This window comes from Notamacropus eugenii, chromosome X (assembly GCF_028372415.1).
Source record: "Notamacropus eugenii isolate mMacEug1 chromosome X, mMacEug1.pri_v2, whole genome shotgun sequence".
Taxonomy (NCBI): Eukaryota; Metazoa; Chordata; class Mammalia; order Diprotodontia; family Macropodidae; genus Notamacropus; species Notamacropus eugenii.
The window spans coordinates 3,571,659-3,584,257 of NC_092879.1; the positions used below are offsets into that span (position 1 = coordinate 3,571,659).

At 37.9% G+C, this 12,599-nt stretch overlaps 1 protein-coding gene and 1 pseudogene across 1 annotated transcript; one reads left to right on the plus strand and one right to left on the minus strand.

Annotated features, from left to right (window-relative positions):
• The first annotated feature begins 2,000 nt into the window (after positions 1-2,000).
• On the plus strand, positions 2,001-2,557 carry LOC140516114 (large ribosomal subunit protein uL23-like). Its single transcript, XM_072627081.1, has one exon. It carries the CDS (start codon positions 2,016-2,018, stop codon positions 2,484-2,486), a length of 471 nt encoding a protein of 156 aa, XP_072483182.1. The 5' UTR covers positions 2,001-2,015; the 3' UTR covers positions 2,487-2,557.
• A 7,142-nt stretch (positions 2,558-9,699) lies between these two features.
• LOC140515811 (protein PALS2 pseudogene) overlaps positions 9,700-12,599 on the minus strand; it is a 123,614-nt pseudogene continuing 120,714 nt past the window's right edge.

The following is a 12,599-nucleotide window of genomic DNA, read 5'->3' on the forward strand; positions in this document are numbered from 1 at the left end:
TGGTTTGCTGGGACATGGCCTGTGCTAGACTGTGCTCCACTGTCACCCTGCTGTAACTGCCCTTTCTTGCTGATCTCCTAAGTTTTTTGGGGCTGGAAAATTATTTTACTCCATTCTTTTTGTAGATTTTGCCACTTCAGAATTTATTTTGAGGCATTATTTAAAATTTTTGTAGAAATCTTGGGAGAGCTCAGGCAAATCCCTTCCTTTTCTCCAACATTTTGGCTGTGCTCCTCCAGTAGAATCTTAAACTTAACATATACAAAATTGAGCCAGCTATCTTTCCCCCTAGACCCTTTCCCCTTCCAGACTTCTCTATTACTGTGTAGGTCATCATTATCCTCCCAGTCACTGAAGCTCCCAACCTGGTTGTCATCCTGGACTCCTCACTATCCTCCTCCCACCACCTATTGATATTAACTTGATTGCATCTCTCAGATATTCTCCTTTCTCTTCTCTGATGCTGTCACCACTCTGGTGTAGGCCCTTATCACTTCATGCCTGGAACTGCAACAGTCTGGTGTTTAGTCCCTCTGCCACAAGTCTCTCCCCACTTTAAACCATCTTCCACTCAGCTAACAAAGTGATCTTTCTAAAGTACAGATCTGATCTTGTAATTCCTCTCCTCAAACAATTCCAATGACTCCCTATTACCTTCAGGATCAAATATAAATTTATCTCTTTGGCTTTTTAAGTACTCATAATTTGCCCTGCCCCTACCAATCTTCTTACACCTTATTCCGCTCCATATATTCTGTAATGCAATGATATTGGTGGTACCCTTAATAGGGAAATGGGAAGAAGAGAGGATTTGGGGAGATATCGAAAGACAATTAGAGCATTATGGATGCAAAATGGATAATTTTGATTATATTAAATTAAAAAGGTTTTGCACAAACAAAATCAATGCTGCCAAGGTTAGAAGTAAAGCAGAAAGCTGGGCAAAATGTTTTCAGCAAACTTCTCTGATAAAAGCTTCATTTCTCAAATATATAAAGAGAACTGAGTCATATTTATAAAAATATGAATCATTCCCCAATTGATAAATGGTCAAATGATATGAATAGGCAGTTTTCAGATGAAGAAATTAAAGTTATCTGTAGTCATATAAAATGCTAATTAAACCAACTCTGAAGTACGACTTCATACCTATCAGATGGGCTAATATGATGGAAAAGGAAAATAACATGTCAGAGGGGATGTGGGAAATTGGGACGCTAATGTGTTGTTGGTGGAGTTGTGAACTGATCCAGCCATTCTGGAGAGTAATTTGGAACTATGACCAAAGGGCTATACAACTTTGCATACCTTTTGACCTAGCAGTAGCACCACTAGATGTATATCCCAAAGGAATAATTTTTTTTAAAAAAAGATCCTATATGTACAGAAACATTTATAGCAGCTTTTTGTGGTGACAAAAAATTGGAAATTGAGGAGATGCCCATCAATTGGGGAATGGTTGAGCAAGTTGTGGTATATGATTATGATGGAATATAATAGTATTTGTGGAATGCAGTATGGAATACAATAAGTAATTGTGCTATAAGAAATGACAAGTAGGATGTTTTCAGAAAAACCTGGAAAGATTTACATGAACAGATGCAAAGTGAAGAGAGAAGAACCAGGAGAACATTGTACACAGTGAGAGCAATATTGTATGTAGTATGATATTGTGTGTATATATATGTACACATATATATACAATATAATATTGTATAATGTTCTATTAGCTATTCAGTGATTCAAGACAATTCTGAAGGACTTAGGAAAAATGCTATCCACCTCTAGAGAAAGATGGAGGCTAGATGCTATCAAAGCATATTTTTAAAAACTTATTTAATTTTTATTTTTTTGTCTGTGTTTTGCAACATGGCTAATATGGAAATATGTTTTGCATGACTGCACTTGTATAATCTATCTCAAATTGCTTGCCTTTTTGTGAAGGGTGGGGGAAGGGAGAGAGAGAGAAAGAATTTGGAATTCAAAATAAAAAAAAAAAATGCCTTTCCCCCAAGATGGCGCTGAAGGCGAAGAAGGAAGCCGTTATCCCCCCCAAGACAGAAGCCAAGTCCAAGGCCTTGAAGGCCAAGAAAGCGGTGTTGAAGGGTGTCCATAGCCACAAAAAGAAGAAGATCCGAACGTCCCCCACCTTCCAGCGACCCAAGACACTAAGACTAAGAAGGCAGCCCAAATACCCTCGGAAAAGTGCCCCTCGGAGAAACAAGCTTGATAACTATGCCATCATTAAGTTTCCCTTGACCACTGAGTCTGCTATGAAGAAGATTGAGGACAACAACACCCTAGTTTTCATCGTGGATGTCAAGGCCAACAAGCATCAGATCAAGCAGGCAGTAAAGAATCTGTATGACATCCATGTGGCCAAGGTCAACACACTGATCCGGCCTGATGGAGAGAAAAAAGCTTATGTCCGTCTTGCTCCAGACTATGATGCTTTGGATGTTGCCAACAAAATTGGAATCATCTAAACTGTGTCCAGCTGTCTCACTGCACCTACAATAAAAAGTTTTCCCCGAAAAAAATATAAAATAAATAAAAAATACATTAAGAATTCCATGTAACTGGGAAAAAATAAAATTTTAAATTTTAAAAAAAACCCACAGGATTTACTCACTAGTGTGTTCATCCTTCATTGCCAAAGAAGACCATGCCATCAGAGAAATAATGATGTCTTGCACTTAACTTTGTTTTGAGTGAGGGAGGGCTGTGCAGGTCACCAGCCTCACGTCTCCTCCAGAGCCATCTGAATCCAGTGACCAGATATTCATCAGGATGACTGGAGATGACCCAGGATGAGGCTAATTGGATCTATGCCTAAAGGACTATAAAACTCTGCATACCATTTGACTCAGAGATACCACTACTAAATCTGTATCCCAAAGAGATCAAAGAAAAGGAAAAGGAGCCTATTGTACAAAAATATTTGTACAGCATTATGACTTGGATAATCTGCATGGCATAGCTCATAGTTTCACTGAACTATACAAGTCCCTCTGCCATGACAAGGTAGTGATCCAGAGGCAGATAGATCTGGTAAATTATATCTGGTAGATAGAGTGGGTTAAGTGACTTGCCCAATGTCACACAGCTAGTGAGTGTCAACTGTCTGAGGTGAGATTTGAACTCAGGTCCTCCTGACTCCTGCACTGGTGCTCTATCCACTGCACCATCTAGCTGCCCTCCATACTCACCAGTACCTCAAAATGGAAAAGTAAGAGCATCTTTAAATATGAGAGGAATTTACAGGTGTAATTAAAAATTATTTTTCTAATCAGTGAACTTTTAACTAGTGAAAATAAATATTTTGCTATGAGTTTCAGTTTCCTGAATCATAAGGTGCTCTTTCACCATCTTTTCCCCTCTACCATGCTCTCTCTCCCTCCTTCTTCTATGTCCCCCTGCCTCAACTTGTGCTCCCTCTGAGGACATCCCTCTTGCTCAGACAAAGTGTACTACATTACAAGTGAACAGGGGCATCTCACTCTTGCTCATGGAAAAATAAGAATTCTGAGACTCATCCAGAAAACAATTTATTTAGCAAAGCATATGACTGCAAAACAGATCAGTTCCAAGGCTCTCAGTCAGTACAAAGACCATGAAGCTTGGTTTTTATACAATTAGAGGGAGTAAAAAACTAACAAACCAGCAAGTAGTGATTGAAATACTTGGTTTCTTATTGGTGGAGGAGATAGAAAGGTAAAAGATGAGAGGGGAAGGTAATCTTGTGATTTTCCCTTCTTGTGGCTTTCCCAATAATCAAGTGACTTACAAGAAGTTGGAACTTAACTTCACAAAATGATGAATAAGGGTCAGATGGAGTTACTAATGCTATTTAGATATAAAATTATCCCCTTTCATCCTGGGGTTCTTAATCCCTAGGATCACTCATTTAAATGATTCATCTGTTAGGGACTTTTGAACATAATGGTAATCTACCTTAAGGGGCATCAAATGGATAAGGTGAGAGGAGCATCTGGTCACCAAAGATAGGTAATAAATTATACATACTTGAAGAATCACAAAAGGTAGCGCATGTAGAGTCATAATCTTATATATCCCCTACCGACTTAGACTTTGTTAAATGAATTCTACAGGTAAACTAAGTCAGGCTACAGATCATACTAATGTTCATGGCTCACCATGAACTAATTTTAGAGAGGAGATTTATATCATCAAGGTAACCAAGGAAACTCAGTGAACGTGAATTAATACAATTTAGTACAACCTCTTAAATTTGGTTTTCTAATAACTAATTCATGTAGTGAAAACCAGCTTAAACTTTATGGTTCTGATCCTATTAACAACTGAGCTATAAGAACATTGAATTAGAAACTCATAGTTCACTTGAAACTTCAGAGAATTTCAATTTTTTACATGCTGTTTCCATCTTTACCTCTACCATGTACCTGTTATTGACACTGCCATCAACGGACTTAAGGAAGAATCTTTAAAAAGGAACAATGAGGGCCTGGCTTGGAAAACCAGGCCTTCTTTCTCATAGTATCATCCGACAAAGACTTCAAAATAAGAAAATCGTTTCACTTTTTTTAAAACAATTATTAATGCAATTTTATCTATAAAATCTTTAATCCAGTTTTGAGACCTTATTATTGAAACATGCCCAGTATCCCATTAGAAACATTTTATATATTTGTGTGTGTGTTTATGTATGTATGTATGTATGTATGCATGTATAAATTTATCCTAGTTCTTAGAGGAAACAGTATGATCCTGTTGTTTTCTCAAAGTTTAATACTTCATTTAATTAGAAAACTTTTGCATTATATCTTGCCTTATTCTACCCTTTTGAGAATATTATCCCCATATCATCCTGAAAGAATGAGATATTTCAAAGACGTAATCTTATACATGAATTATTAGCTTCTTAGTGCAGGGCATTGACTACAAATTCAGATTAAAATAGTTAGATTTTCCCTGCTTGCCTCCTATTATAGTAACTCAGATGCATGAATTATTTTGCATTAATCTAGTAATTAATAGATTTAGTATTGTACTCACAAAACTTCCACTGTTTACATGTCCTGATTATAGAAATTTACAATGAAAGGAAACAGAGGCAAATGGTTATGATAATATCAAGACTGTCCCCTGAAGGGCACAGACTGACCTAATAGGGGAAAAAACCTTTTGATTCCAGGCATGAGTCACATTTGGGAAGCAATCATGTAACAAAGTTCCACATTATTTACAAGGTATAAAAAGCCAAGCTCAGAATTAACTAAATGAGGAAATTCCCTGTTTAGAAAGGAAATAGCAAAATGGGGAAACTGAGTCAAGAGGACTATACCTTCGCCTAGGCAAGGTCATCTCCTCAAGTTTCTGAGACACAGATATCCACCTATGGCAGTTCTAAGAGTCTTTCCCTTTGGGCAGTACATGGCATTCTCTATGAATGGTAGACTTGGATTATTAACAAATGAGATAATCATACCTGAAGTCAAAATTCAGATTAATATCAAATTATAGTCCCAAGAAATTTTACCTCAAATTGCAAAATTTCACTAATCACAGCTTAGGGCTAGGTTATTATTTTCCCTGTGTTGCAACAACAGTTAACAAAGAGCAATAAGGAATTTCATTTATCCCTCATTTATAAATTAAGAATAATCACATCCTGGAGTTTCACACATACAGTGAATACATGATAGTTGACTCAGAAGCCCTAGAAAAATACTGGGGGTAAGTCTCCAGACTAACAGATCCTTACTGCCTAAGGCAACCCCTAAGGCAAAATGAATCTTTGAACTTAAGATCTATTGTTATTAAGTTGGTTCAATGATGTAGCTTCAATACGTATTATTTATTAACAGATACAATTTCATAATTTTCACAAGTGATGGTCAAGTAATATCAAACAAAGCTTATTCTTTACTATATTATCTACTTTCTAGCAAATATATTTAATGGGGCATTAGATATTTAACAGTTTTCAAACATTTTTACCACATTCTTTTAACAGCTCAGTACATGACCCAAAAGCATCTAGATTAAAGGAGGAGGTACTTTTCTAATAGCATTTCTAATACAATGGTTTCCCAAAATTCACAATGTAAGAAAAAATTTACAAACACAAAAATAACATACACAATATCATGTATTTAAACCACGAAACAACACTTAATACCAGTCAGATGACATCAATTCAGTCAAATACATTTCCTTTATCTTACATAAAAAAAATCATTCATTTGTTCTTTTAGCATTCTATGTTGACTGTCTTCAAGACCGATATAGAGTACTTATATTTACTAACAATTACATAGTGCTTACTTACAATGATGTGTTTCTCACCACCATCTTGGGAGGTGGGTACAATTATTTCTTTCGCAAATTAGGGAACTGAAGCAAACAAAGGTGAAGGTCTTGCTAAAGATCACACAGCTAATAGATTTCTGAGATTTGAACTCAGGTTTTTCTGATCTCTGTATTTCCCCAGCATATTTAATGCCAAATAGCAATCATATTTTACATTAAGTTCTGATTCACCACAATTATACTGATAGGAGAGCACATCTCATTGTAAATGAGACCACAGTATGATTTAGTTTCAGGACAAATTTCAGCCAAATTAGATCTGGATGTATAAATCACTAATGGTAACATTAGGAACATCAGTTTTCCCAAGGGCCATTAGCAGCCAGCACCTTAAATTTCAGGAGCCACAGTTTTCAGTTAGCCTACTTTCAAAGACTCTTGGTGCCACATTCATCTTCTTATATGCTTTTTTTGGCTCCTTTAAAATCATCCTATGGGCCCTGTCCATTTGTGTGTGTGTGTGTGTGTGTGTGTATGTGTGTGTGTGTGTGTGTGTGTGTGTGTGTGTGTGTGTTCTTAACCAGATACTAGAAGAGGGTGCATAAAATACACATCTCATCTTTCCTTGAGACTTTTCAGTTTTAACCCCAGGAAGCTGAGGCAAAGGATAGGGAGAGGCTCCATGTGGCTTATTTCAATGGAATCAAACTCTTCTCAAACCTCTTTTCAAAACTCCAAACCGTTTGCTTTCAAACGCTCCATTCACCCTGTTAGTGCAAATAGACTTCAATTTTCTTTAGCTTTTGCACCTGTTCTCTTATTCCTACTTGCTTAAACTTTCTCTCTTCCTTTCATATCCCTCCTGTGGACTTTGATTAAAGCCTACCAACTCTGAAACTAAACTTTTCATTTTACACTCTGATTCCTTCTCTTTATCTCTGCTGCTATCTTAAGACTTTCATCTTATTTCTCAGTCATATTCTAGTCTAACATTTCACTGCATAGTTTATTTCAGTTTAGGTGATAGAGCTACTAATTTACCTAAACAATTGAATTCTGCTCAGTCATTTCAAACTAACTTCAATTCGGTTTATTCTAATCCTCCAGGAACAGGAAAGAGGTTGGTTATACTTAATCTGAATCCTATCTGCAAACCTCCAAAATCCATTGAGATATTTTAGCAGTTACAAAAGTCTTTAAACCATAATTTGGACATTTATAGTAAAGATTTTACATTTTCATTACAATTTTTTAGTTTCTAATTTGTTTATACTGTCATAAATTTCTACAAATCAGGAAAAATGTTTCCTTCCTTATCCTGTCTGTCTTTATCTCTGCAGTCTCCAACCTTGCCCGTGTTGTGAAGGCAGAGAGAGAGAATCTTGAAGTTTTTCCTCCTATCCTACTGAAAACCTAATCAAAAGTCAGTGAGAGTATCTGCTTAACATTACCAACAGCTGGGAAAACTTCTATGAGGTTTCGTTAGCCTCCTTCACCTTTCTAATGGCTTTCTGTGCTGTCTTACCACGGTTTTCATACTTCTTTCTTTTCTGATTTCCCCTGGTTTCTTAAGAGTGCCACGGTGGTCTTTTTTCTTCTTTCTTTCCTCTCATTATGCCTCTGTTGAGGTCCTCTTAGAACTCCATTCTTAGTCATCCCCTTCTGGATGGAAAGCTTCCTCTGTTCTGTAGACCTGAAAATTTGGTCAAAGAGGCAAATCAGGTGATATGAAAATCCATATTGTTTATTCCCTTTAAGCCAGCAGATGCATGATCATGGAGCCAGAAGGAAACTTCTGACTGTTTGATACAAGGATGACCAGGCTTAAATCTGTTTTACGGCAATCCAAGGACATCTGTGTTCCTCAGATTTATAGTCTCTATATGTGTTTAACTGTATCATGAGAAAGGAATTTTTTAATTGAATAAGTTAAAAACACAATAAGAGAGTTGACAAAGTTCTAATTGAAATTATGATCCAGGATATCTGTATTTTCTTTACCATTAACATACTATAACATAGTATATGTCCATAAAATATTAAGATATGGAAAAAGTTCCATTATTCAAGATAGCATCTTGGGTTAAGGGTCTCATAAAGAATGCTAAGTCAGCCCCCTCTGACCTTGTTGACATAGGAAGAGGTATTCTCTGAGTTTACTTCAGAGAACAAAGAGGCTGTTAAGTCCAGGCTCTTCTTCTGATTGATTAATTCAGGCTCTAACCCTTTTTAAAGTTCAGTAATGCTATTAAATGATTATCAGTTCCCAGACCAATAAGAACTCCCCTAAGGGAGTATCTATTGGCTTACTAGAGCCAGGACCCATGGTACCCTCATTAGGGATGACTCATCTCTTGATGTGACTTGGCAGATGTGGAGGACGGAGGATGGAAGATGAAGTTTTTTTCACCAAAAAACTTCTTCAGTAGTACTGAAGAACTCAATGATGTTCTTTCTAGGATGGTCTAGTTGTCACATGGAGACTCAAAACATCCTGGCTGGCTCACCATAAACTGCTACAGAGAAATAAGACTCATCCAGACAATGATTTATTTAGAAGGCATGTGATCGCAAAATAGCTCAGGTCCAAGGCTCTCAGTCGGCACAGGGACCTGGAACCTTGGTTTCCACGCAGTTAATATACAGTTAAAGAGAGTGAAAGTGCAGAATATATTGATTGAGACACCTGGTTTCTTTTGGGAGAGGGGATTGGGAGGTAGTCTTGTGACTTTCCTGTAATCAGGTGACTTACAAGTAGTTGGTACTTAACTTCAAAAAATGGTGGGTAAGGGCAAAATGTAGTTACTAATGCTATTTCAGTAAAAAACACTCAATGAATGTTTGAAAAAAGTTGGCTTGCAAGAATGGCCTCATAGTAGAGTACAAAATCTTACATTGCATTTCCCCCTAAACAACCAAGATGATGGGGATCTACAGTATGGGTAAAGTACTATAGGCAACCATGCCTACCTCCAATACCACAGAAAGCAGATACTGAATGAAATGATGTTGGTAAAGTGGTAAAGTAGTTGGTGAAGTTGGTTATGTCACTGATATTAACATTCTATTTGCATAAGAAATTAAACTGACAACAGAACTATAATGGGTTTTATAAAAACTGTTTCAAGTATCCATTATCACAGTGAAAATGTGAGATCAAAATGCAGTTAAAGTAAATTTGGGTGAAAAAGGCAAAAATACTAAATGAAAATGTATTCAACATGCTTAGATGCATTTCTTTCTGTGATATGAATAGAAAGATTGTAAACAGAAAAATTAAGCTAAATTACTTATTTAAATCTGCTTCCCCTTCAATATTTTCTATAAAAATTCAGTTGTGTACTAATATTTCAGGCTACAGAGTGAAAATACCTCATCTCAGCAGGTATCATCTAGCACTGCACATGGTTTCTTAGACAAATGTTTATTTCTAAAGTTTCAGTTATCCTTTTGTCTAATTCTTCATGAATGACTTGTTAGTACAGCCAGCTGATGGGGACCCACTGTGGCTCTGCTTTCAGTCTCTTGATGGAAGACTGTAGTTTCTCAAAGGATTTGTCCAGGTCATCATTTACAATGATCAAATCAAAATAGTGGTTGTAGGCTCTCTGAATTTGGGCACTTTCACTGACCATTTTCTTCAGACTTGTTTCCATTGGGAGCTTAGTGGTGACACCAGCCTTGTGCATAGCATTCAGTGTTTCTAATTCAGGAGTGGCAATAAACATGACAAAGGGCATAAACTTAGATGACCTTAATACTTTCAGAGCCCATGGTCCAGGATGCACGTCTTCCCCGTCTGGGTTACTTCCAAGATGGAGTCTATCCTGGTACCGTAGAGGTTTCCTTCACCATGCTCTCAGTATCTTCCAGTTTTAATATCTGTCTCCATCTCAGTTTGTGTGTGACAAAAATTTATATGCTTGGTCATCTTTTTCATCTTCCCTTGGTTTCCTTGAGGTAAATGGTATTGTGGTCCCAAACCTAGCAGGATTTAATTCTATGAATCTCTTCTTCAAGCTTCTTCGGCCAACACCTTGGGCCCCTATAAATATTAATGTCTTTCTATAAAAAGAAGGCATTTTTGCTACTTCTCCATATATCTAGATTTCATGTTGGTCAAATTCCGCATTTTGGGTTGACAGATACATTATCTTTCTCTCTCTCTTTTTTTTGCTGCTTGTAGTTCCACAAAAAGGCCCTGAGTTTTCCCTGTCTCTTCTAACAAAAGCCTTCCTCTTTTCCTCCAGAGACTGGCTGGGGATAAGGCCGGCACTTTCTCCGTCTTTGACATGCTTAACCTGCCACCAGTTTGGATCTTGGAGGTTGACAATCTGAAGAATTTCTCTTTTGGAAAACTTCAGTCCTGCCTCTTTACAGGGAATCAAGTTGTCATTGTAGGGATCATCATCAAAATAGCACCTCAGAAACACCTGCAGAGGGGTGATAGAGTCCCTGTAGCTGGGCAGGACTTTCAATGTGACACTGCCACTGAGGCTCTTCAGGAGCTCTTGTAACTCCTTGGGGTTGTTCCCAGTCTCATAACCATTGACCTCCTTGATGATGTCTCCCACATGAAGAAGCCCCTGCTGATCTATCATTCTCTCTTGAAGGATTCGGGCAATTACCAAGCTGTTATTCTCAACCTTCAGTGTCACACCTAAGGGCTCTTCTCTCTTGTGTATAACAAGTATAGAAATGGCATCTACTGAATGCAGCTTGTTGTTCACAGAAGAATGATAAATTTCTGGTCCAGATGAAGTTGAACTGTAACACTTGGATACTATGATATCATGAACCTTTAAAACTGACTGAAAGTGGGGCTCTTTAAGAATACTGGAGGCAGGCAGAGGGGCTGCAGCTGTGCCCCCCTTGACTTGGCTTGGTTCGAGTGTCCACTCCTGCCCCTAAGTGTTTTGTTTTGTTTTGTTTTTTCCCACAAAAATCCGAGGCAAGATTCTCAGCTTAGGCAATGTCAGGAGGAGGAGCCTTGTGAGATTTGAGGAGGGATGAAAAGGTTTGGAGTATCAGCTGTGCTGAGTAGGAGGGTGAATCCATCAGGGAGGGTTATAAGCATTGCCATGCACTGAGGGCTCAGTTGAGATTATGTAACATAAAAACGGAGTGGGCCAGGCAGCGTGGGTTTCAGAATTTCTCAAGTTCTAACCTACAATTGTGTCATCCATACTTTAACCAGGATCAGGAGCTTGCTAATCTCAGACCAGGAAGGGAATGAACAGATTTTTTCCCCGATCGGGCAGTTTTGGACACACTGTTTGAAGATTCCAGAGGAACCATTCTTTGAATAACACAGGAGATCTTTGAATAACACAGTATCTTCCTTCACACCTTGTAAACAGGCCAGGGACAAATGACTTGTAATGTGACCATAATAATAGTGCTCTGAGATTAAACATCTACAATGTATGCCACAATGGACACCAAGAGGTACAGAAGAAAAAGGGTTCATGGTCCAAAGTGCTTCCTGGCCTGGCCCAAAAGTACTCTCCCAGCCTTCCCCTCACCCCTCCCCCAAGTTCCTGGCACACTCTTTAAAGCAGCCAGGGATATGAGTATGTTGCACCTACAAGATCCTCTACACCATGAGGAAGCATTGAACTTGAGCAAAAGTGGCTTCATTATGAGAAGTTGCGAGTTGTTTTCTTGTGTTCACTGAAAGAATGAAAGGATGGGCTGAAATGAAAGCCCATGAAAATCAAAAGTGCTTCCAGCAGGTGAAAGATACCTCAAAAGCCTGAAACCTAATGAGGTCAATGTGCACACTATCTTTTGTGATTTAAAAAAGTTGGATGGGAGATATACCTAAATTCAATGATCATAAGATTAGAGTTTGAAGATTAGATTAGATTAGATTAGATCAGATTACAGCTGGAAGAGCCCTTCTCTAAGAGGTGAATGAGTTCAAATCCCTTCCAAATGAACCCAGGTCTTCTGTCTGAAAATCCACTTTTCTTTCTATTACATATGTTTCTCTGTTCCTTGCTCCTGCAGTAAGGGATAAAATGTATGTATTTCCCTCCAAAGTAACCTTATAAACCATTTGTTTTTCAGTCATATTTGACTCTTCATGATACTATGGACCATAATGGCCATGGGGTTTTCTTGGCAAAGATACTGGAGAAGTTTGCCAAGATTTCTAAGAGAACCAGAATTTGAAGGGTTAGGGGAGAGGTGGACAGTAGAGTCCTAGATGTGGGTCAGGGTCCTCAGTCCCTTGAGGTCTCCTGATATCTAATCAAAGAGTTTCTGACCTGAATTACAAAACTCAACTTTCTCTTGAAAAG

Excerpts from the sequence above, each read along its gene's own strand:
- LOC140516114 (XM_072627081.1), top strand. The coding sequence starts at position 2,016 with ATGGCGCTGAAGGCGAAGAAGGAAGCCGTTATCCCCCCCAAGACAGAA.